This window comes from Tamandua tetradactyla, chromosome 8 (genome assembly GCF_023851605.1).
Source record: "Tamandua tetradactyla isolate mTamTet1 chromosome 8, mTamTet1.pri, whole genome shotgun sequence".
NCBI classification, from domain to species: domain Eukaryota; kingdom Metazoa; phylum Chordata; class Mammalia; order Pilosa; family Myrmecophagidae; genus Tamandua; species Tamandua tetradactyla.
Window position 1 is genome coordinate 53,099,509 of NC_135334.1, and position 25,913 is coordinate 53,125,421.

Here is a 25,913-nt window from a genome sequence, read left to right on the forward strand (position 1 = left end):
TGGTCTGATCCTCGTTGGGTCAGAAAAAGCAGGTTTGAGTGCCCTCTCCAGGATGACAGTGCAGTGCACAGAACAGGAAGCTACAGTTTCTGCCCTTTTCCCCCTTTTCGCCTTCTGGCTGGTAATCTGAGACTGCTCAATTACTCAATGCCAGTGACCCTGCTGGATGAAGTGGACAGCCCATATGAAAGCTTTTTTTAAAAAATCTCTTCATATCTATAAGTTTAGAGATGTAATAGTGCTTTAAACTCATACTTCACTAAAATCAAAAAAGACATTATAGATGATTATCTTAAGACCTTTTTCCAGTTATAAAGTTATGTTATTTCCAGCCTATTTTTTATTTTCTTATTTTTTCATTTTTAAAATTTTGAGGTAAAATGGAAGTTGTATTGCTTCTTTATATAAATCTCATAGACTGTTAGATGGCTTAAGATAATTTTGGGAGCAGCTCTGAATTTTAGAAAGTATTGGTATGAATACTTAATACCAGCAATCTCAGACATGTAAATTGAGTATTTTTATTACAAAGAGATGCCCACAGTTTTCCACCTATACTTCCTTGATGTTTTGGGCAACCAGAGAAATAGTAGAACATTGACCAGATTTTTGATGGTGATTGATCAGGTTTTTGATGGTGGATTGTCTGGCATTATTGATCTTTTAAAATTTTTGATAGTGTGCTATAGTTGAAAGATTCTTTTGTATGTCTTAAAAGAAAATATTGCAGTGGGAGTTGTCATGGTTTTAGGTGCTGCCACTTTTCTTCTCAGGAATATAAACAGTCTTGCATGTTTAATTGTTTTATTGTTGTCTTTGATTTTCTAATTTTATCTTCCAGAGAGTAGCTGGATCTTTTTGGTATTTAACTTTTGGGTAGCCAAGTCTAAACAAAAATATACAGGCAGATACCAAGTTTATATTAGTTTGGTTAGTTCTGATTGAAGAGAACAGAATAAACCATCGGGCAAGTTGAGATCCTCCTTATGTCTTTTAAGCCTCTTAACTAATTGTTATGTGGGTGGAAATTCTCTTCCTCAGTTCATTCATTCGTGCCCTCAGATGTCATCTCTATACCATATTTACAACTTCAGATGGGTTTATAAAATAAACTCTTATTCTAAAAATAGTCTGTCTCCCATCTTTGGTGCTCCTGTAATGGTACCACTGACTTTCTAGACAGTCCATTGCTCTTTTGTTTTTCCACCGATAACTAGTCTAATTAATTTCACTTTTAAATACTTTTAGTTTGTTTCTTCTCCAATTGTAGTGTTTATTATTGTCTCTATAGTGTAAACATTTCTTGAAGACCTAGGCTTTCCATGACTAATGGGTTTCACAGGCCAGTAGATTTCAGAGAAGATATGTAGACCAAAATAAGGTCACCAGTTTTGTATTAGACCGAGAAGGCTTTAATATTGAAATTAAAAGGGGCACATTGAAGTACTTCGTGGTAGCACAATATTGAGTGTGAGTCTGGTTGAAAGAGGAAGGCCACAGTCATGTATTTCACCAAAAGGAAAGCTAGAGGATAAAAACTGGGGCTGTATAACTTAAAACTTAGAAACCTAGAGAAGACAGTGAGGGTAGTGAATTGTATAATTATAAGAAAGTTCATAAATGAATTAGAATAAAACATATGTCTCTATTACAGGATGTTAATAATAGGGTGATGTATGGGAAAAAATAATTCATTTAAACCAGGTCTTTAGTTAATAGTAACATTATAGGTCCTTGCATTAATTGTAACAAAAGACACTCTACCAAAGCTAAATGTCAATAATAGGGAGATATAAGGGGTATGGGGATTTTTTACTTCAGAAGAAAGGAGAATGTTCTCATACTAATTGTAGTGGTAAGTGCATAACTGTGTGATTATACCAAAAGCCATTGATTATACACTCAGGATGGATTGTATAGGTTGTGAATAAAACTGTTAAATAATAATAATGAGAGGTTTGGGGTTTTCTTTTTTCTTTTTCTTTTTCTTCTTGGAGTAATTAAAATGTTCTAAAATGGATCATGATGATGAATGCACAACTGTGTGGTAATACTGTGAGTCATTGGTTGTATATTTTGGACGGATTATATGGTGGGTAAAATTGCATTTAAGAAAAAAGACATTGAGAGAAAAGGACAGTTCTTCAGAAAAGGCAGTTAGTAATTTTATACCCTAATGTTATAATTTAATTTATCCTTTTTTTTCCTCATTTTACCAAGGACTAGTGTAGATCCCAGATTAACAGTTGGGAACAGCTGGCCTATTTCATGTCTTGTGTGTGTATCTGTGTTTCTCCAGAGTGTCTGACATAATTCTGTATATGTGATTATGATACTTTTTATCTTACAGAATTTACTTTCCTAATGACTATATTTTCAGGGCTGTTCAAACCCTAGATTTAAGGCTATGGTAACTGGTCATCTATATATTTCAGAGTTAAAGAATTAAATTTCAAGTTTTAGGAAAATTTTAATTACAAAAGAAATTTAAAATTTTCTTTTGGGAAAAAAATCTGAAGGTCCAAATTGTAAAAAAATCACTACAAAGTCCTTCATGTTGTATGTTGATAAATAGTGAGGTCTATGTGGACTTGGGCATAGTTGGCCCTTCTGAATATATGATGTCCCATTAAGACTACTGCATTTTGTTTTCTTATTCCCTATCATGATTAGAATTATAATTGGTAAGTTCAAGCCATATTTTTGTAAACTGCTTAATAATTTTGTTTGGAAATCACATACTCTTAATTATAATTTTAAACTTTTGTTTAGCACTGTATCATTTACCTTCAAATATCTTAGGATACTTAGCTGCTATGTTAATTAATATATGTTTTTAAAATTAGGTAGAATGCTTATTGCGGAGAAACAACTATGATAGTTTGCTTAGAAACTAAATTATTCTCTTTAACTCACTGGATTTTTTAAGTAAAGCGCCTTCAATTTTTCCCCAGATTCTTTTTTTTTTTTTTTTATTAATTAATGGAAAAAAAGATATTAACCCAATATTTAGAAATCATACCATTCCACATATGCAATCAGTAATTCTTAACATCATCACATAGATGCATGATCATCATTTCTTAGTACATTTGCATCGGTTTAAAAGAACTAGCAACACAACAGAAAAAGATACAGAATGTTAATATAGAGAAAAAAAATAAAAGTAATAATAATAGTAAAAAAAGAAAAAAAAAGACAAACAACCAGACAAAAACAAAAAACAACCAAAAAAAACCAAAACAAAACAAAAAAAACAAACCTATACCGCAGATGCAGCTTCATTCAGTGTTTTAACATGATTACTTTACAATTAGGTATTATTGTGCTGTCCATTTTTGAGTTTTTGTATCTAGTCCTGTTGCACAGTCTGTATCCCTTCAGCTCCAATTACCCGTTATCTTACCCTGTTTCTAACTCCTGCTGGTCTCTGTTACCAATGACATATTCCAAGTTTATTCTCGAATGTCGGTTCACATCAGTGGGAACATACAGTATTTGTCCTTTAGTTTTTGGCTAGACTCACTCAGCATAATGTTCTCTAGGTCCATCCATGTTATTATATGGTTCATAAGTTTATCCTGTCTTAAAGCTGCATAATATTCTATCGTATGTATATACCACAGTTTGTTTAGCCACTCTTCTGTTGATGGACATTTTGGCTGTTTCCATCTCTTTGCAATTGTAAATAATGCTGCTATAAACATTGGTGTGCAAATGTCCGTTTGTGTCTTTGCCCTTAAGTCCTTTGAGTAGATACCCAGCAATGGTATTGCTGGGTCGTATGGCAATTCTATATTCAGCTTTTTGAGGAACCGCCAAACTGCCTTCCACAGTGGTTGCACCATTTGACATTCCCACCAACAGTGGATAAGTGTGCTTCTTTCTCCGCATCCTCTCCAGCACTTGTCATTTTCTGTTTTGTTGATAATGGCCATTCTGGTGGGTGTGAGATGATATCTCATTGTGGTTTTGATTTGCATTTCTCTAATGGCCAGGGACATTGAGCATCTCTTCATGTGCCTTTTGGTGTCTGTTCAAGTCTTTTTCTCATTTTGTAATTGGGTTGGCTGTCTTTTTGTTGTTGAGATGAACAATCTCTTTATAAATTCTGGATACTAGACCTTTATCTGATATGTCGTTTCCAAATATTGTCTCCCATTGTGTAGGCTGTCTTTCTACTTTCTTGATGAAGTTCTTTGATGCACAAAAGTGTTTAATTTTGAGGAGCTCCCATTTATTTATTTCCTTCTTCAGTGTTCTTGCTTTAGGTTTAAGGTCCATAAAACCGCCTCCAGTTGTAAGATCCATAAGATATCTCCCAACATTTTCCTCTAACTGTTTTATGGTCTTAGACCTAATGTTTAGATCTTTGATCCATTTTGAGTTAACTTTTGTGATAGGGTGTGAGAAATGGGTCTTCTTTCATTCTTTTGCATATGGATATCCAGTTCTCTAGGCACCATTTATTGAAGAGACTGTTCTGTCCCAGGTGAGTTGGCTTGACTGCCTTATCAAAGATCAAATGTCCATAGATGAGAGGGTCTATATCTGAGCACTCTATTCGATTCCATTGGTTGATATATCTATCTTTATGCCAATACCATGCTGTTTTGACCACTGTGACTTCATAATATGCCTTAAAGTCCGGCATCGCTAGACCTCCAGCTTCGTTTTTTTTCCTCAAGATGTTTTTAGCAATTCGGGGCACCCTGCCCTTCCAGATAAATTTGCTTATTGGTTTTTCTATTTCTGAAAAGTAACTTGTTGGGATTTTGATTGGTATTGCATTGAATCTGTAAATCAATTTAGGTAGGATTGACATCTTAACTATATTTAGTCTTCCAATCCATGAACACGGTATGCCCTTCCATCTATTTAGGTCTTCTGTGATTTCTTTTAACAGTTTTTTGTAGTTTTCTTTGTATAGTTTTTTTGTCTCTTTAGTTAAATTTATTCCTAGGTATTTTATTCTTTTAGTTGCAATTGTAAATGGGATTCGTTTCTTGATTTCCCCCTCAGCTTATTCATTACTAGTGTATAGAAATGCTACAGATTTTTGAATGTTGATCTTGTAACCTGCTACTTTGCTGTACTCATTTATTAGCTCTAGTAGTTTTGTTGTGGATTTTTCCGGGTTGTCAACGTATAGTATCATATCGTCTGCAAACAGTGATAGTTTTACTTCTTCCTTCCCAATTTTGATGCCTTGTATTTCTTTTCTTGTCTAATTGCTCTGGCTAGGACCTCCAACACAATGTTGAATAATAGTGGTGATAGTGGACATCCTTGTCTTGTTCCTGATCTTAGGAGGAAAGTTTTCAATTTTTCCCCATTGAGGATGATATTAGCTGTGGGTTTTTCATATATTCCCTCTATCATTTTAAGGAAGTTCCCTTGTATTCCTATCTTTTGAAGTGTTTTCAACAGGAAAGGATGTTGAATCTTGTCAAATGCCTTCTCTGCATCAATTGAGATGATCATGTGATTTTTCTGCTTTGATTTGTTGATATGGTGTATTACATTAATTGATTTTCTTATGTTGAACCATCCTTGCATACCTGGGATGAATCCTACTTGGTCATGATGTGTAATTCTTTTAATGTGTTGTTGGATACGATTTGCTAGAATTTTATTGAGGATTTTTACATCTTTATTCATTAGACAGATTGGTCTGTAGTTTTCTTTTTTTGTAATATCTTTGCCTGGTTTTGGTATGAGGGTGATGTTGGCTTCATAGAATGCATTAGGTAGTTTTCCCTCCACTTCGATTTTTTTGAAGAGTTTGAGGAGAGTTGGTACTAATTTTTTCTGGAATGTTTGATAGAATTCACATGTGAAGCCATCTGGTCCTGGACTTTTCTTTTTAGGAAGCTTTTGAATGACTAATTCAATTTCTTTAGTTGTGATTGGTTTGTTGAGGTCATCTATTTCTTCTTGAGTCAAAGTTGGTTGTTCATGTCTTTCCAGGAACCCGTCCATTTCATCTAAATTGTTGTATTTATTAGCGTAAAGTTGTTCATAGTATCCTGTTATTACCTCCTTTATTTCTGTGAGGTCAGTAGTTATGTCTCCTCTTCCATTTCTGATCTTATATATTTGCATCCTCTCTCTTCTTCTTTTTGTCAATCTTGCTAAGGGCCCATCAATCTTATTGATTTTCTCATAGAACCAACTTCTGGCCTTATTGATTTTCTCTATTGTTTTCATGTTTTCAATTTCATTTATTTCTGCTCTAATCTTTGTTATGCCTTTCCTTTTGCTTGCTTTGGGATTAGTTTGCTGTTCTTTCTCCAGTTCTTCTAAGTGGACAGTTAATTCCTGCATTTTTGCCTTTTCTTCTTTTCTGATATAGGCATTTAGGGCAATAAATTTCCCTCTTAGCACTGCCTTTGCTGCGTCCCATAAGTTTTGATATGTTGTGTTTTCATTTTCATTTGCCTCGAGGTATTTACTGATTTCTCTTGCAATTTCTTCTTTGACCCACTTGTTGTTTAAGAGTGTGTTGTTGAGCCTCCACGTATTTGTGAATTTTCTGGCACTCCGCCTATTATTGATTTCCAACTTCATTCCTTTATGATCCGAGAAAGTGTTGTGTATGATTTCAATCTTTTTACATTTGTTAAGACTTGCTTTGTGACCCAGCATGTGGTCTATCTTTGAGAATGATCCATGAGCACTTGAGAAAAAGGATATTAGTATAGCCACTCCTGCTCTTTTCTGGTTGTTATTTGCATGAAATATCTTTTTCCAACCTTTCACTTTCAACCTATGTTTATCTTTGGGTCTAAGATGTGTTTCCTGTAGATAGTATATGGAAGGATCCTGTTTTTTAATCCATTCTGCCAGTCTATGTCTTTTGATTGGGGAATTCAGTCCATTAACATTTAGTATTATTACTGTTTGGATAATATTTTCCTCTAACATTTTGCCTTTTGTATTATATATATCATATCTGACTTTCCTTCTTTCTATACTCTTCTCCATACCTCTCTCTTCTGTCTTTTTGTGCTGACTCTAGTACTCTCTTTAGTATTTCTTGCAGAGCTGGTCTCTTGGTCACAAATTCTCTCAGTGACTTTTTATCTGAGAATGTTTTAATTTCTCCCTCATTTTTGAAGGACAATTTTGCTGGATATAGAAGTCTTGGTTGGCAGTTTTTCTCTTTTAGTAATTTAAATATATCATCCCACTGTCTTCTAGCTTCCATGGCTTCTGCTGAGAAATCTACACATAGTCTTATTGGGTTTCCCTTGTATGTGATGGATTGTTTTTCTCTTGCTGCTTTCAAGATCCTCTCTTTCTCTTTGCCCTCTGACGTTCTAACTAGTAAGTGTCTTGGAGAACACCTATTTGTGTCTAATCTCTTTGGGGTGCGCTGCACTTCTTGGATCTGTAATTTTAGGTCTTTCATAAGAGTTGGGAAATTTTCAGTGATAATTTCTTCCATTAGTTTTTCTCCTCCTTTTCCCTTCTCTTCTCCTTCTGGGACACCCACAACAGGTATATTTGTGCGCTTCATATTGTCCTTGAGTTCCCTGATACCCTGTTCAAATTTTTCCATTCTTTTCCCTATAGTTTCTGTTTCTTTTTGGAGTTCAGATGTTCCATCCTCCAAATCACTAATTCTATCTTCTGTCTCTTTAAATCTATCATTGTAGGTATCCAGTGTTTTTTCCATCTTTTCTACTTTATCCTTCACTTCCATAAGTTCTGTGATTTGTTTTTTCAGTTTCTCTATTTCTTCTTTTTGTTCAGCCCATGTCTTCTTCATGTCCTCCCTCAATTTATCGATTTCGTTTTTGAAGAGGTTTTCCATTTCTGTTCGTATATTCAGCATTAGTTGTCTCAGCTCCTGTATCTCATTTGAACTATTGGTTTGTTCCTTTGACTGAGCCATATTTTCAATTTTCTGAGCGTGATACGTTATCTTCTGTTGGGGTCTGGGCATTTAGTCAGATTTCCCTGGGTGTTGGACCCAACAGGTTGAAAGATTTTTCTGTTTTTCTTATCCTGCCCAGTAGGTGGCGCTCGTGGCACACGTTTGTCTGCGGGTCCCACCAGTAAAAGGTGCTGTGGGTCCTTTAACTTTGGAAACCTCTCGCCGTGGGGGAGAAGCGGCTTGGAAGAGTGCCAGCCGGCCCGGGGGTCCGAACGCTTGGAGGGTCGCTGGCCGCCGCAGCCCGGGACAGCGCCCGTCCGAATTTCCTAGTCGACCCTGGGCGCCAAGCGTGGTGGGAGGGCACCAGCCGCCGCGGCCCAGGAGAGTGCGCCGTTCCCAGCCGGACCGGGGAGTCACGTGTTTGGAAGGGACCCCCCGGTCACCGTTCTCCGCGGCCTGGGGATTTCTGATCCAGTTCTCTCAGTTGGTCCAGGTGGCCACGCGTGGTGGGGGCGCCAGCCACCGCGGCTTGAGGGGACCGCCTGCCCAATTCTGCCAGCTGGCCCGGGAAGGAGGAAGGGAGGGACTCCCCTAGCCCTGAGGTCCCCGCCTTGGCCTCTCGGCTAGCAGAGCCTCCCCAGATTCTTTAAAATATATGATGTTCTTAGATATAATATTTTTTTAAGAATCTGTTACTGTTCTTAAAAAGAAAAGCAATGTCATTTTCCCTGTTTTAAGGTACTTCCTTTTATGACAGATCATAACACGTCATTTAAATATTGAATAAAATTTTAAAACTGAATGACTAAAAATTATTTCACTTGAGTTAGGTGAATGATTTACAGCACTTTAAAACTGAAATCTATGTATGCAAGTCACTTTGGGATTCAAAGAGGTAAGTGTAAGTAAAATACGTTTATTAATGGTTTGTAGCTCCCATGCAAATATAGTTTTCAGTTTTCTTCTCTTAAAATTTCATAGGGTTGGTCTTGCTGTAAGAGAAGAACAACTGACTTTTCTGATTTCTTAAGCATTGTGGTAAGTACTAAATTTTTTTTCTAAATTTTCTCTCATAAAGTAAGTACATATTACATGAGGCTCCAGATTTGAGTAGTATGATTTCTGATACCTATTGTTTGACTCCTATTAACTTTAGATAATACCTTTTAAAATAGACTCCTCTCCTTTCCACAGCCTCTAAAGTAACGACTCTGTTTTAGAGAGTAGTATTTCAAACTTAATTATCTACTTGTCAGTTTAGTTTTATTCTTGATGTTGGTAGTTTTGAGGAACTATCAAAAAGTAGGAAGTGGTAGACAACAATTCAAAGCATTTTAGGTTAAGAATATAAGTACTTTGTCAGATTTAAAGATACCATCAAAATGAACCATTATTTATGTGCTATTAAAACTAAAGCTGCTATTAAACTGATATGTCTTTGTATGGTTTCAGAGATGTGTGATTTCAGAGATGTTAACATGTGTATATGACTCAGTGGAATGTGGTAAGATTAGCTAGCATTTGTTGATAGCTAGCATTTGTTGAATATTTAGTACCTGCCACATGTGCCAGGAACTCTGTTATTTTATTTAATCTTTAAAAAGTATCTTAAATGAATTGTAACCCCTATCAGACTCTGAAATCTGTTCTACAGCTGATTGTTGCAGTATGCTTTGAAATTAAGCACGTTTTTGGATGTTATTTTTCACCAAAAAAAAAAAAATTGTGTACTTTGGATTATTACATGGTATGTAAATATATATCAGTAAAAAGTAAATAAAGAAAAAGAATGAATGAATGAATCAATGTGGGCTTTGTGAGTTGAAGATTTTCCCTTTCTCTACTATATCATGCATTGTTCTGTAGTGATTATGAGTTTAAGCACATCGCAAGAATAAGAAAATCCATAATTAAATACAGACATATTTTACCTAAAAAATATAAATAAATGTACTTCCTCTAGCAATTTATATTTAGTGTATTCAGGAGTGAGAATGTTGGGGCAAGAAATAGGCAATTGTCTTAAAAGTGGCAGTATATCTCAAGGGCTTGACAGTCATGTGAAATGCCTATGTACATGTAAAATGCTTCCAAAACGGGATGAATTAAAGAGAGTAGGTATGACATCCAAATGAAGACTGAATCTATTAATAAACTATAGTTATGGCTTTGCCACTCAGATAAGAAGCTGAAATCAAGAGTTAAGAAGCTGAAATCAAGAGCTAATGATCTCAGATTAGTGAGTGTATGTCTAACTTTTGGTCAAAAATAAACAGAATTACTGAAAACAGAAAAGCCAAAATATATAATGGATATTTGTGGTCTCAAGATACAAAATGGGCAGTAATTCAATTACATTATCCTTTAGGCTTTTTATGTTACTGATTTATATAATTGATTGATTTTAATTTATTATGAACTTATTTGGCTTCAGCAGCCAGTTTACTCACAATTAGAGAAATGTATTTCCAGCAAGATGATTCTCTTCTCATCTGTCTGGGTAAACAGATTTGGAGTAACAGTATTAAACTCACCTTGTAGTATTACAAAGCTTATATATTTTGTTAAGTGGATTTTAAGGCCAAGAATGAAAACTGTAGCATGATCTTTTTAAATTTGGTTTCCACATGCATATTTACTAAAACTAATTATTCTGTGTCAGGTATTAATTTCTTATTCTTCCTGAAACAAATTATGAGAGATTTAGTGGCTTAAACTAGCCCAAAATTATTTTCTCACAAATCTGAATGACAGAAATATAAACTGGGTTTTCTGCACTAACAGTCTGTGTCAGAAGGCTTTTCTGGAGGCTCTGCAAGAGAACCTATTGCCTTGCCTTTTCCAGTTTCTACAGGCTATCCTTATTCACAGGCTTGTGGACCCCTTCAAGCCAGCATCTCAGCTGATATTTTGTTTCATATCCCTCTGATATTTCAGAATTTATACCTAGTGCTTTTTATTCTTTCAGTCATAACCCCCAAAATCTTAAAATGGCTTCATAAATTGTTGACTGAATAGAGCAATCAATATATTTTAAGAAAAAGAAAGAAAAAAAATCTCCCTGTGTTGTTCTTCAGAATTTCTTCTCTGTAAGAAGTTTGTGCTAAGCAAGTCGTAGAATCAGTTAAGTACATAAGCATAATTCAGAGCCTTTTTTTAAAAGCTTTATTCAAAGGTATGAATATGGTAAATTTGGAATCCTGTTTTAAGTTTATTAAGTTAATTTTTAAAAGTTAATTTAAAAACTAGATAAAACATGTAATTTATCATTGAATAATTAATAAAAAATAGTATCATGACATGTAAAATGAATGATAGGATAACTCCTAATAAATGCCTTTTGCTAACAGGGCTGTACAAAAGGTAGGCATAATAGTGAGAAGCCAACTGAACCAGTCAAACCTGAAGTCAAGACTACTGAGAAGAAAGAACTATCTGAATTGAAACCCAAATTTCAAGAGCATATCATTCAGGCCCCTAAACCAGTAGAAGCAATTAAAAGGCCAAGGTATTCTTTTCACAGCTGAGTATTTGTGTCACTGTTGAGTTAATAGTATTTGTTCCTGATATTTCCATTTATGATTTTACGTAATATCATTTGTAGCTATCGTGTAGGCCACTATGTTTTGAACCCTTTGGTTTTCCCTTTATCTTTTATTCCTCCTTAGCTTGAGGGCATGAACATATAAAACTTCACTGCAGAATTGCTTATTGTACCATCATGATTATGGGCAGGGGAGTCATGCATCTTCCTTGTGCTTTAGCATATGCTTTTCTCACTTTGGCCTGGTGAAATTTTATAAAGAAATAGTCCTTGACATGGAATCAGTTTGAGTTGAAAAAGGTTAGGTGAGAGGGAAGCTTTCTCATTTGTTTACTGTTTACCTGAATATTTTCTAGGATATTCCTAACAGAATATTTAATTTTTATTCTTATAATTCTGTTGAAAAATAATTTACTTTTAACTCAGAGAAGTTGGTTTTTTTGTTGCTAAGTCGTGCTTGTTTTCCTTGTATTGAACCAAATTCTGTCTCTTTAATTTCTCTCAGTTTTGCCATTTAGAAAAAGCCTTATCTGATGCCTGAAAACTGTTACTTTCATTAATATTGCCACATTTTTATGGCATTTGATTTAGATGGCATATCTTTTAAGTAGTTTTAAATACGGTTTGCTCATTTTACAGAATTATACAGATTGCTTCATATTCACCTTCTCATTGACTAGACTCTTAAACATTCTCACACGTGCATATTGGATACCACTGTTAACCCAGGTCTCTTCATACTGAACATCAGTACTGAATTTTTAGAACTGAAATACAGCACTTTAAAAACATGGTTTGAGGCGGACCACGGTGGCTCGCAGGCACAGTTCTTGTCTGCCATGCCAGAGTCCCAGGTTCGATTCCCAGTGCCTGCCCATAAAATGATTTGGGCCCCAGATTTTACCCCTATTGAAGTTTTTATTCATACCGTGAACTTACGGTATTCCCTACTTTTTCTCTGTTGATTTTATTTAAATAAATTTATAAAATATTGACTACGACAAGTTCAAAATCAGAACCCTAGGAGATTTTTTGTTCGTTAACACTCTAGCTGCAGGTTAAAGAAACTACCTAGAAGGATTTTATTCTATCTCCCTATTATTGGTAATCACAAGAAATTAGGAAATACCTTGCTGGCTAATTGACAAGTTTTTAAAAATTATCAGAAAAAAACAAAAATTCTCACATGGCTAACTCTTAGTTAATCTCTTCTTAGTGGAATCTACTTTAACTGACAGTATGGGTTAATATTTTCTTCAAAGAGTGAGCTGCTGGACGGGCCACGGTGGCTCAGCAGGCAAGAATGCTGCTCGCCTGCCATGCCAGAGGACCCGGGTTCGATTCCCGGTGCCTGCCCATGTAGAAAAAAAAAAAAAAAAAAAGAGTAAGCTGCTAATTTTACTTAAGAGAGAAATTAAATATTTTTTTTCTAAATTTATTTGGTAATGTAGAGATTATAAAGATACAGTGACTAAATTAGTGGCTAATTGACTTATACCTCTTATGTCTGGTCTTTCATTGTAGGTGTAAATAAATAATTTAGGATTTCTCATTTTATTTGCTGCATTGATTAATATTCTTAATACTTTTTTGTTGAATTGAATGGCCTTAAGTTGTACATATAACACTTACCGTTATGAAATATGTTGAGGTTATTGTTTTTTTAATCCTAGTGAAATTGCCTTGACAATATAATTTTATCTGAATTCATAAATCCATATAACAGTGTCTATATGAAAGGAATTTTCACTAGTAGATATGAGTATGGATTCATTTTGTACATGTAAGAGCTCTTTTTTGCTAAAACTGAAAACTGTAGATACATTATAAAAGTTATTTGTACAATACCTTTTAATGGGGAAATTTGATTTACATGGCATTTAGCTTCTTGTCGTAAAGAGGCTTTTAGGTATATTGATTTGGAGAGCAAAGAAATATTTTGATACATTAATAATGGTAACAAAGTTTTCTAAATTCTCCAGCCCAGATGAACCAATGACAAATTTGGAATTAAAAGTATCTGCCTCCCTAAAACAAGCACTTGCTAAACTTAAACTGTCATCAGGGAATGAAGAAGATAAGGGTAAGATGTTTTTTGTAATTTTTTTTTGTTCAGTTAGTCACCTAAAAGCGACGTCACTGTATAAATTACTGGGTATATGTGGGAAAAATAAAACATTCATAGTAAAGAACTTTTTTTTTTCCTTAATTACCAATAATAGCATAGAATAATTATGTGGTTCATACCCTTATATCTTTTATTGAAAATGGGAATCCATTTTATTTTCTTCTGTGATTCATTACATTTTAACACTGAATTACATTTGTATTTTAGCTGAAAATACTTTGCTGTGCATATGAAGTTATTCCATATTGTTTCATCTGTAACTGATGACCATGATTTTTCTCTTACAAGGTTAAGATAATGGTTATGGCATTGCATTATGGAATAGAAATTTGTCGTCAGTTTTAGGTATAGGTGAAAACATTAATCACAACATTTGACTTCTCCTTATCTTTTTAAATATGTTACTTCATGAAAATTCACATAGAAAACTTAGTTTTTTAAAATATTGCTGTCTCTAAGTTTTACAGTATGTGAATTATTGCTCAGTAAAAGAATCACAGCCCAAAAAGAATGATTCTTAGATTATTAAAATATTTGTTTCATGGAAAAGATTAATTTTTCAGAATGGGGTTCCAGTAAAGTTTTATTTTAATGTTTCTAATTTAATTTTTCCTTTTTTTCAGAGGAACACAGTGATGAAGTTAAGATTGGGACATCATGTAAAAATGGAGGGTGTGCAAAGGTTGTATATTTTGTAAAAAATTGTTTTGTGTCATGGAAAGTAATTTTATTTTTAAAAGAGTACAATTCAGTAACTCAGTTCAACAAACATTTGCCTATTATTGTTGGGCACTGTGCTTTAGACTAGGACTACAAAACATGGATGAGCAATATCCTCTGTCTCTGTGGACTACTGTCTGATAAAAAAGTCAAATTGTGGAAATAAATAATTCTAATTTATTCATTATTTATTGAGTACTTTCTATGTGTCAGAAATGATTTTAGGGACTGGGGATACAGTACGCAGTAAAGCAGAAATCCCTATTCTAGTATGGGGAGAAGAATAATAAGTAATTCCATATTATGAATTCAGATAAAGAGAAAATAAAACAGACGGAAGAGTAGTTGGGGTTGGGAGCTGTGTCCATGAGATTTTAAAGGAAATCCTTTTTGAAGTGATGACAGTCAGAAATCTGGATCACGTAAAGGATGAGTTATGTAAATACCTGGGAGGAGAGTGCTGTAGATGGAGGGAGTATCATGTATTCAGGCTTTGGATAGTGTATTGGAGGAATAATAAGACCATTGAGGCTTGTTCAAGGGTGAGAAAATAGGGGCAAGAGAGTCTTTAAAAGTCATAAAATGAGAGTCCTTATTAGGCTTTATTTTAAGCATGATGAAAAGCCTTTACCCCATTTGTAAGGAGAACTTTAAAAATACTTATTTTACTAGTGCGTGGCAAATGTATCGTAATGGGACAGGAGTGCAGTTGGATTGAGGGAAACCAGTTAGGAGGTTATTGGGAAAGACCAGGCTGAGGGATTCTGGAGTAGTAGTAGAATTGTTGGGAAGTAATTACTTAGGGATATAATCACACATCATCATTGAAATCTTTTCATGACTATTTCTAAAATACCATACTCTCCAACATTTCTACTCTCCCTGTCCTTCTGTTTTTCCATAACGCTTACCACCTTATAACATACTATTTGTTTTGCGTATTTATCTTGTTTATTGCATTTAATTACCCCTTTTCTTCTCCTTCATGAAAGGTTTAAGAGGATAAGGATTTTAATGTTGTGTGTTCTTTGCCATATTTTGAATGCTTAGTGCAGTGACCAGTGTGGAATGAATGAATGATGTAACTTGGAAGTATTTTTTGCTTCTAGAACTTCTGAACGGATTGAATGTGAAGGAGGCTTGTGGCCTGAGCACGTGGGTGATAATATATATTGCTTTATAGTATGCGTGGGTGATTGCTGACACTGTTAACTGAGAAAGGAGGAAATGGGGTGGGGGTAGAGTTTTTTCTCATACTAAATTTGAAATGACCTTACTTTTAGGAATGTACATATAAATGCATATTCATATATATAAGGTAGGAGTATGTAGAAGGAAATATTTGTACAAATGGTAGGGTAATGGAGAGAGGTCAAGAAGATAACTCAGATGAGTTCTGAAAAATGAAAGTTTTGTAAATGGAGAAAAAGGGAAAGGATTTCTAAATAGAGGCAGTAGTGGTAGTGTAAAAAAAAGCAATAAATAGTTAATATTATTGGTATAAAATTTGCTGGTGTAAAGTTGAGATTAAAAGTAAGTAGGGTCCACAGCTTTAAGGCAGGATAAACTTATGAAGCATGTAATAACATGGATGGACCTAGAGAACATTATGCTGAGTGAGTCTAGCCAAAAACTAAAAGACAAATACTGTATGGTCCCAATGATGTGAATCGACACTCGAGAATAAACTTGGAATATGTCATTGGTAACAGAGTTCAGCAGGAGTTAGAAACAGGGTAAGATAATGGGTAATTGGAGCTGATGGGATACAGACTGTGCAATAGGACTAGATACAAAAACTCAAAAATGGACAGCACAATAATACCTAATTGTAAAGTAATCATGTTAAAACACTGAATGAAGCTGCATCTGAGCTACAGGTTTTTGTTTTGTTCTTACTATTATTACTTTTATTTTTTTTCTCTATATTAACATTCTGTATCTTTTTCGGTTATATTGCTAGTTCTTCTAAACCGATGCAAATGTGCTAAGAAACGATGATCATGCATCTATGTGATGATGTTAAGAATTACTGATTGCATATGTAGAATGGTATGATTTCTAAAAAAAAAAAAAAGGACAGCACAGTACTACCTAATTGTAATGTAATTATGTTAAAACACTGAATGAAGCTGCATCTGAGCTATAGTTTTTTTTTCTTATATATTTTTGTATTTTTTATTTTTATTTTTTCTCTATATTATCATTTTATTTCTTTTTCTGTTGTCTTGCTATTTCTTTTTCTAAATCGATGCATATGTACTAAGAAATGATGATCATACATCTATGTGATGATATTAAGAATTACTGATTGCATATGTAGAATGGAATGATTTCTAAATGTGTTAGTTAATTTTTTTAATTAATAAAAAAAATAATAAGGGGATAAGGAGTATGGGAGTATTAGGGTTTTCTTTTTAATTATTATTTTTTTCTTTTCTGGACTAATGAAAATCTTCTTAACTTACTGTGAGCCAGTGATTATATACTTCAGATGGTTTCTATGCTGTGTGAATATATCTCAATAAAATTGCATTTATAAAAAAAAAAAAAAGTAAGTAGGGTCCAAATTCTGAAAGGCTTTTATAATGTGAAATTAGGCTTTCTGTAGGTTATGTTAGGTCAGACCATTAAAGAATTTTTCATCTATTTTATTGAAATGTAACAAATAAAAAGCATAGAAATAGAAGTTTACAGTTAATACAGTGGATTTTCAAAGTACACAGCACTACAGAAGCTCTCCCCTCTTCTTATTCTTTCTGTCCTCCAAAGGTAACCACAATTTTCTATCAACATAGATAAATTTTGTCTGTTTTTGAACTTAGTATAAATGAAATCATAAAACATGTATGCAGCTGTAGTTTGTTCATTTTCATGGCCTTATAGTGTACTATTGCTTAATGTTCCATAAATTGTCCTTACTGCTATTATGTATAACGCGCTACTGTGAACGTTCATACATGTGACTTTTGGGACAGATGTACACTTTTCCATTGGGTATATGAAAAGAGGGGGCATTGCTTCATCATAGACTATGTGTATATCCAGCTTTAACAGATACTTCCAAATAGATTTTCAGAGTGGTTTTTATTAATTTACATTCCTACCAGTGGTATTTAAGGATTCCATTTGTTTCACACCTTGATAACATTTTGTAATGTATCTTTTAAATTTTAGCCATTCCAGTGAGTGTTTAATCTTCTCATTGTGGTTTTAATTTACATTTCCTTGATGTCGAGGTTGATGACCTTTTTGTCTATTTATAAGTCCTTTATCAGAGAGGAATACTGTGCCTTTTCTCTTTGCTAATGCTGATATTTGACAGAGGCTCTTAACTTTAGTGAAATCCAATTTGTCTTTTTTCCTTTAAGACTACTGTTTTCTTTATCTTATTTCAGAAATCTTTGCTTAGGTCAGAGCTATGGGTATTTTATTCTCTATTCTGTTCCAATAGCAGATTTAACTATGCAAATCACCTGGAACTAATTGTGTAAGATGTGAGGTAGATGTTATTAAAAGATTTTACAGGAGAATGTGATGCTTATTATAATTGGATAGTAGAGAACAGAAATTGAGAGCAGAGAAGGGAATTAGAGGCCCATTAGTATAATCTGCCTAAAATCTGTTGGTGATCAATAGGAACATTGGTAGATTAAACTGATATATATTTTCAGATCAAGTTGACACAATTCCATGCTAGACTACATGTGGGTAGAGAGAAAGGAGAAACTGGCAAGGACATAAAGGATTTTGCTCTGGGAGACTAGGTGGATATGGTGACAGAGGATTAGATGGGAGGGGAAGTAGAAGGGCTTTGGGGCCACCATACTGAATTTTATGTGCTTATGAAATGTTTTTAGGAGATACACACATCTAGTACATGGGATTTACACAAAATAAACACAGAATTTTCCTTTCTATACTTACAAGTAGTTGCTATCAATACCAAAATAGAGAGGAAGTTTATTACTAACTTCATTCATATTTTACTAACATAACTTTTTGTGCATTCATCTGTAGAGCCTTCATCTACAGTGGCAATAAGGCCTGGGTCTTACACACCAACTCTGGTTATACATGCAAGTCTGCAACTCATTTTACCTTTCATAAGGATGTGAACTCACTGTTACAGTTGAACTTCCAGAATTGTTAGCATTTTCCATATTAATTTTCTTTGAGGGGTTAGGGGGAGGGCGGGGGGGGGGGGGGTGCATGGTCCAGGAATCAAACCTGGGTCTTCTGCATGGGAGGCAAGCATTCTACCACTGAACCACTCTTGCACCTGATACTAATTTATAATGTCCACATGCAGTTTATTATGCTATGATCCATGCTGTAATCATATTTCTGTGGAGGATTCCTTATTTTCAGCATTGGTCTATAAATGTAATACTTGAATTTGCTTTCATGGGACCTCATACCCAAAAGAATAAAAGCATCTTTACGTTCTATTGCTTACTTCTTTAGGCCTTTCTCACAGGCACCTGAAACTTAATGATGTTCACAAGGGGATTATTTTTAATGGGTTTAAGGAATGACCATAGTGGATTTATGAGTGTTCTCTAGGTAATTGTCTTTGAGCATTTTGCATAGTTCATGGCACTGCTTCAACTCTATAGGAGGTGTAACTTTGAGATATGCAACTAATCTTTTCCCTCTCTTTTCTCTTTTAGACATATCAGGGTCTACAGAGTCTAGAAGAAACCTGTATTTATCATTCTGGAGTACCTATTTTCCATGAAGGGTAAGCATGACTAGATAAAGCATTTAATGGTAGACGTTAGAAAAGTCAATACACCTTTAAATATTATTTGCTGTGCATTATTATTAGGTACTTTACTTACATTGTTATTTAATCCCTACAATAACCAAGAAATGTGGATTTTGTCCTTTTACACATGGAAAAACTGAAAGTTAAAGCTATTAAGTAGCCATTGTGATTCAAGCTTTTCTTTATAGTGTATATTACAATGTGATGCTGTTTGTTTTGGGCTGAATAGTTTTTTGTTTGATGGACTCTCACATTTCAAATCATTAATTCTTGGCCCAGGGGCACTAAGACCCTTAGATCTTTGTGATACCTAAGAGCACTCAAGCCTTTCCACAGCCCTCAATTAAGAAACACTCTTTTATATTATGCTGAGTAGTTCATGGAAACACAGTACTGCATTAAAATAAAGTCTTCACTCTATTTCCTTGCTCTTCTGAACTCAAAGCTGAAGTTTACTGTTTGGGTTTTTTTTTTTTTCCTTCCTCTGATGGCGGTTTCTCAAGTAAATAATAGTGGATTTCATCTCTTTTAACCATAACAGCTTGTAGAAACATTGTTAACTTGTTGAATGTTTACACCTCTATTAGAACGTGAGCATATTAAATCTTTGGTCATGTTCGTTTTGGTAGCTTCATCAGGCAATGTGGATATGAGCTATAGTGAAAGGCCAGTTTGGAATTTTTTGATGGTTTTAAGAGCTCAAGAATTGTTAAAATAAATAGAGGTCTTAAAATGATAAGCCTTTCTGATATATATCCAGTGTTAACTTTGTGGTAACATAATTGTATGATACTAAACTTGCACACTTAAAATTTATTGAATTTTTAAAAAAATCACGTGTTCATTATACTTCTGGACTTAATTGCTTGTGAAATTTTATTTTGAAATATTTCTGTGATAATTTAAAGGATGAAATACTGGAGCTGTTGTAGAAGGAAAACTTCTGATTTTAATACATTTTTAGCCCAAGAGGGCTGTACCACAGGAAAACACACATGGACTAAAAAGGGTGCTGTAAGTAACCTTTTCAAAATAATGCAATGGGTTATATTCATCTGCGTCACTTTTTAAATATTTGAGATTATTCTAGTTTTTAGAAAAAAATGTACCTCCTTCACACAGGCAGATTTTGATGTGCTAAAAAACTAAAACTGATCTGATTCAAGCTCTTGGAGCACCGTCCCCTTTGAGCAATCTAGCCATTATTTAGGATTTTGTGAAATATTTAAGCTTGCAAAAACTAAATCATCTTGGTCTCTTATGAGAAAAGTAACTCCATTGCCTATTACAATTTTTTATTTATTTAAAATCACTTTTCTGTTCATTTGTTACCATTATTTAGTAGATCTTTGATTGTTTTTATGGCCGTTCAGCCATTAGCAGATGCACAGACTCTCCATTCAGTGGTCAGTGAAGAGGCTTGCAGACTAAATTCCTTAGAATTCATTTGTGAATACTTTTTTTACTACAGAGAAATTTATCAAGAGAGAAAAGAAAGGGTTAGTTCTCACTTCACCAGATAGCTTTTTATAGAAAGACTTGGGGCTGTGCATATAATACCCTCAAAACTCATAAATTGTAAGATGGCAACCAGTGTATTCTACATCAGTGTTATTCATTGCTAATTTATTTTATAGTTAAGTTAGTCTTGGGTACTGTATTTATGCTAATGACCAATACAGTGAACCTGTTTGGTATATAAAACCTGTGCCTTTTAACCTAGAAACTAATTGTAAGTTTTCAGATTTGCTTAAAAGATTCATTTATTCGACATTCAGGTATTTGTAGTTGCTATTTTTTAAGAGATGGTTGGATATTGTAAATGCTGCTTTTTTTACAACAGTTGTTCAAGTTTCCTGAATTATATGTCTAAATTACCCACATTTAAAGAAATCACTTGTTAAAAAGTGTGTTCATCAAGCAGTGTATCACTGGTTAGTAATAATTAGTTCATTGATAGTAATCAAGAGATTATATCCACAGATTCCCACTTTTTCTGCATGTTAACAGGAGAAGAAAATAAGTATTCAAAAAAAAAAAAAAACAGCAGATAGTTGTAAGTAGCCAGGTATTTTTTCACTTCATTTTCTAAAGAATATGTTTCTACTTGTGGTTCAAAGGTGATAAAATTGTATATAGTTCAGTAGAAGTCCTTAACTTAGTGTACATTAACACTATGACACTAAAAGAGAAAACTCAAAACAGTAAGAATAGTCTCAATTATAAACTCATTAAACTATATAAAGATTCTTTGTATCATGATATATTTTATTGTTTAAACATCTGAGGGAACTTCAAAAGTTGTTTGCTCTAAAGACATAAGTACTCAGTTGGGTATCTTGAGTTTGCTCTAAAGACATTAAGTACTCAGTTGGGTATGGTGAGTTTTCTTAGTTACATGGATTAAATTCTAATTTTTAAGAGTTTAGTTTAAACTTTCTTTTATATTACAGGGGGAAAAAGTTGTTCCATGTAGACATGATTGGCATCAGACAGGGGGTGAAATTACCATTTCAATATATGCTAAAAATTCACTTCCAGAACTTAGTCGAGTAGAAGCAAATAGTACATTGGTAAGTACCTTGAACACCTTAGGTAAATATTATTTTCTACATAGTCTTTAAAGATAGTGTCTTATAAAATATTGCTCTTGTTTTCACTGATAGATTTTTTTATGTTTGCAGTAAGAAACAGTAATGCATATACAGCCCAACCATATCACACAGTCAGTGGCTCACAACACCATCACAGAACTGCACTCTTCACCATGACCGCCTCCAGAACAACTGCATCACTCCAAGAAAAGAAAGCACGCATACATCCCACACCCTCACCCCTCCCTCTCACCAACCCACAGTATTCAAATCCACCTACCTCTTACCCCCATCTACACCTACCATTCATCCATTTATTTTTTTTAATTTTTTTTTCCTTATTTATTTTTTTCATTCATCTCTCCACACCCTGGACAAAAGAAGCATCAGATGCAAGGTTTTCACAACACACTGCAAAAGCCACACAGTTTATCCCCAAGAATTTTTTGGGGCCATTGGAACACAGTTCAGCAGTCTTAGGCACCCTCCTCCAGCCACTCCAACACACTGCATACTAGAAAGGAACATCTACCCAATGCATAAGAACAACCTCCAGGATAACTTCTGTCTGAAATCTCCTAGCCACTGAGACTCCACCGTGTCTCATTTCTCCCTTCCCTTTCTTGGTCAAGAAGACTTTCTCATTCTGATGATGCCAGGTTCTGACTCATCCCCAGGAGTCAGGTCCCATATTGCCAAGGGAGACTTATACCCCTGGGAGTTATGTCCCACATAGGGGGAAGGGCAGTGAGTTCACCCGCCAAGTTAGCTTAGCGAGAGAGGCCACACTCAAGCAGCAAAAGAGGCTCTCCCTGGGTGTCTCCTAAACACAATCATCAGTAGATTTAGCCTCTCCCTTGCAGAACAAGCTTCACAGGGGCAAACCCCAAGATTGAGGGCTCAGCCCACCGAACTCGCCATCCCTATTGCTTGTGAGAATGTGAGGATTCCCCATATGGGGAATTGTAATATTTCCTCCTTTCTCTCCTCAGTTCCCCAAGGGCATGTTGCAAATACTTTTTTACTCTCTGCCCAAATTCCTCTGGGACAAATCAGGGCACCACACCAACCTGTGCAAACCACAAAATCTCATGCCCCACTCAAGACTCCATGCAATCATGGTGTTGAAGCAAACTGACTACACACAACAAATTAGGTAATGTGCTACCCAAAATATAAAACTTGCATCAAATAAAATCTCTCCCTGATCTCACACAGAGATTGAAGCCAAAAAATATGGGCCATATCCTTCATCCACTCTTCTGATCTACGCTAGTCCTATCCAGATCAGTCCCAGTCACATCTCTAGATGAAATCCTACCATTTCTCTAGCTTTTTAAATAGTTGCTGAATAGGATGATGCTGATTTTCATAGCCTCAGTGCTCCAACTCTGAGTCTTGGGTGTCACATAAGTACCTGAAATTTCAGGGAGCTACCAGGTTACATACAAATAGCTCAGTATCACAGAATTTAGAAATGTCAGCTACAACTCTTAAATATATGTGGCTGCTGTAAGAGCTTAGAATCTAGGAACCTTTATAATAGGCCCCAACCTAATAACCCATGCTTTTGACTTCAATTTTCTGAGTTTGTATATTATAGTTTATCCATATGAGTGAGGCATGATAATATTTATCTTTTTGTTCTTGACATTTTATTCAGCATACTGTCCTTAAGTTTCATTCACCTAGTTGCATGCCTCATAGTTTTTGCTGATTTTTAAGATAAGCTCTTATGATCTTTTCTGTTTGAAAACAGAGTTTTTAATTACTTTCATGTGAACAATTTTAAAGGAAAATATGCATAGTATAGTTACTTCTGAAACATTCTGGTGATATTGCATTCACTTAGAATTTATTAAGGACTGTAATGGCCCTTTAGCTTTATTTATTTATTTAATTCATTGGTGGTTTGTTTTTTTTTTTTTGCATGGGCAGGCACCACACCAGGAATCAAACCCAGGTCTCTTGCATGGCAGGCGAAAATTCTGCCTGCTTAGCCACCTTTGCACTGCCCCCTTTAGCTTTAAATATGAAACTTAGTCAATTTTTCTTTTGTTTTCTTTTTCTCAAATGAAAAAAATGCAGTTATTGGCTATGTTTTTTAACAGTAGCTTAGTTGATTTTTATCAGTCTTCATGTTTTGTCATTGTTGCATCTTAGAAATTTTCAGTTTACATTAATCAACTTTCTGTATATTTTTCAGTTGAATGTGCACATTGTATTTGAAGGAGAGAAAAAATTTCATCAAAATGTGAAGTTATGGGGAGTAAGTATTATGTTGCCTTTAGAATTTTTTCTGATAATTTAAAACACCATTTGTAGAATAAAAGGTAAGCATGGGTGCAAAGTAGGGATATAGTTTTAAGAATACATCTTATCAGAAAGTCAAATCTAGGTTTAAAAATGACTTTAGAATCTTGAGTTTGGGATTATTAGCATTGGCCAGACCAGTATTTTCATCTGAGACTGAAAAAGCAACCCAGGTTTACTTTCTCTTTCATATGTTGCAGGTGATTGATGTAAAGCGAAGTTATGTGTCTATGACTGCAACCAAGATTGAAATCACCATGAGAAAAGCTGAACCCATGCAATGGGCAAGCCTTGAACTGCCTGCAACCAAAAAGCAGGAAAAACAAAAGGAAGATATAGCAGATTGATTGGAGAAAGGAAAAACCATTGCCTATATCAGCATTGTTAATAATGTGTGATGGATTGGTGGCTTGCTGCTATAAATTTTTTTGTTGTTGAAGTCTGGCATTTCAGGGTCAACAGTAGTAGGTTTTTAAAAGCCAAAGTCATTTTATATTTTTATTCTCTCCCATCTTCCTTTGAGTTACATAAGGTTGGTTGTTCATTTCTCTTCACTAATGAAACCATGGTTGTGTTCTTTACTTGAAGAAGTTAGAAATTAGTTCATAAACAGAGTTGTAGAACTTCTTAGTATATTTATGTTGAGCAGAGGAATATTAAAGAACTTTTCTTTTACCTTTTCTCTTATTCCATAATGAGTAAAACAAGATGGAATGTCAAATTTGAATCAGTTTTTTTCATGGATTTATGTTCCTATAATACTTGAAAATCTTTAAGGAAGAGATGAAGCTCTGCATTGTTCTTTCCAATTGGGATGGTTACATTTTCTAGGAGAGGAATTGTAGTAAATAGTGTAACAAATTGGTTAGCATGTTAGAATTCAGTTACAATTAATTGAATTAAAACAGTATTTCAGTAACCTGGATTACTTGCCAAGCAGTGTGATATAATTGTATAGGAGGCATGATAAATAAGATGATTGAGATATCAATTTGGTTAAAATTCACGGTTTTGTAAGACTATAGCAATAATGTTAAATATAATATTATTTTAAAGTCCTTTGTATAGTGTTATGACTAAATTGTAGTCTGTAAGCCTATAGCCTTTAAAGCTATAAAGCCTTAAAACCTTTAATTAGTTACATATCAAAAGAAACTTTATCTGGCCTCATTGATGGAAAACTATATCTGTAAAATTATAGATTTTAAAGGCTTGTGAAAATACATTAGAATACGTAAATGCTTTGCTTTATAACAACTGTTTCTTACATGTTATATATAAAATGGCTTAATTATTTTGAGTCTCTTTTTTAGACCTTCATGAAGAACTTGACAGTTCTAGGTGATATTTATTGTACTTCATTTGTTTTAATTTAGGAATCACTGAATTAAATTGTTTATGCTCATTGGACCCATTAAATGATAGTTTACTTTTTGAGAGAGGGCAGAGCTCACAAAGAAAACTAAAATTAAGAAATATTATGAAGGAAGAATCTTTGACAAAACATTAAGTTTGAGTATGAATTATGTTTATAGATTAAAACGATTATTTCCCAAGCCCTTTTACTTAGAGGGTTTTCCTTTTCTTGTAATTAAATTCTTATAAAGAAAAGCTTGCAGAAGTATAGTTTTATTTAACGCATTAAAAAGTGTATCTCATTCTACTATTTTTAGTAAATAATTGTTGGATGTAATTAGGTAGGTATTAAATGGTTTAGCTCTCTTAGAAATACAGACTCAAAATCTGGCCAGCTATAATAGCTTACCAGGCTTTTAGGACATCAAAGTCCTATGGCAAGAAATTTTTGGTAGTACACATTGGAAACCAAATAGAGTACTTAAGAGTCTGGTACTTAAGAGTCTGACTACAGTCAGATTTCTTAAAAGTTATCTTATATGACTTATAAATCTGGGTTCATTTAGAGACATGAAATTTTTATTTTTTGGGGTAAAAGACTGGAC

General features: G+C 34.2%; 1 protein-coding gene across 1 annotated transcript in view; it reads left to right on the top strand.

Moving 5' to 3' along the window:
- Positions 1 to 24,679, top strand: part of CHORDC1 (cysteine and histidine rich domain containing 1) — a 48,559-nt gene extending 23,880 nt beyond the window's left edge. Inside the window, exons 3-11 of the mRNA XM_077113309.1 lie at positions 8,864 to 8,920; positions 11,233 to 11,390; positions 13,409 to 13,509; positions 14,178 to 14,236; positions 18,948 to 19,018; positions 19,954 to 20,059; positions 21,499 to 21,618; positions 23,846 to 23,908; positions 24,153 to 24,679. Of these exons, the coding sequence (XP_076969424.1) occupies positions 8,864 to 8,920; positions 11,233 to 11,390; positions 13,409 to 13,509; positions 14,178 to 14,236; positions 18,948 to 19,018; positions 19,954 to 20,059; positions 21,499 to 21,618; positions 23,846 to 23,908; positions 24,153 to 24,299 (882 nt within the window). The 3' untranslated portion in view covers positions 24,300 to 24,679. The remainder of the gene's footprint in view (positions 1 to 8,863; positions 8,921 to 11,232; positions 11,391 to 13,408; positions 13,510 to 14,177; positions 14,237 to 18,947; positions 19,019 to 19,953; positions 20,060 to 21,498; positions 21,619 to 23,845; positions 23,909 to 24,152) is intronic.
- The last annotated feature ends 1,234 nt before the right edge of the window (positions 24,680 to 25,913 follow it).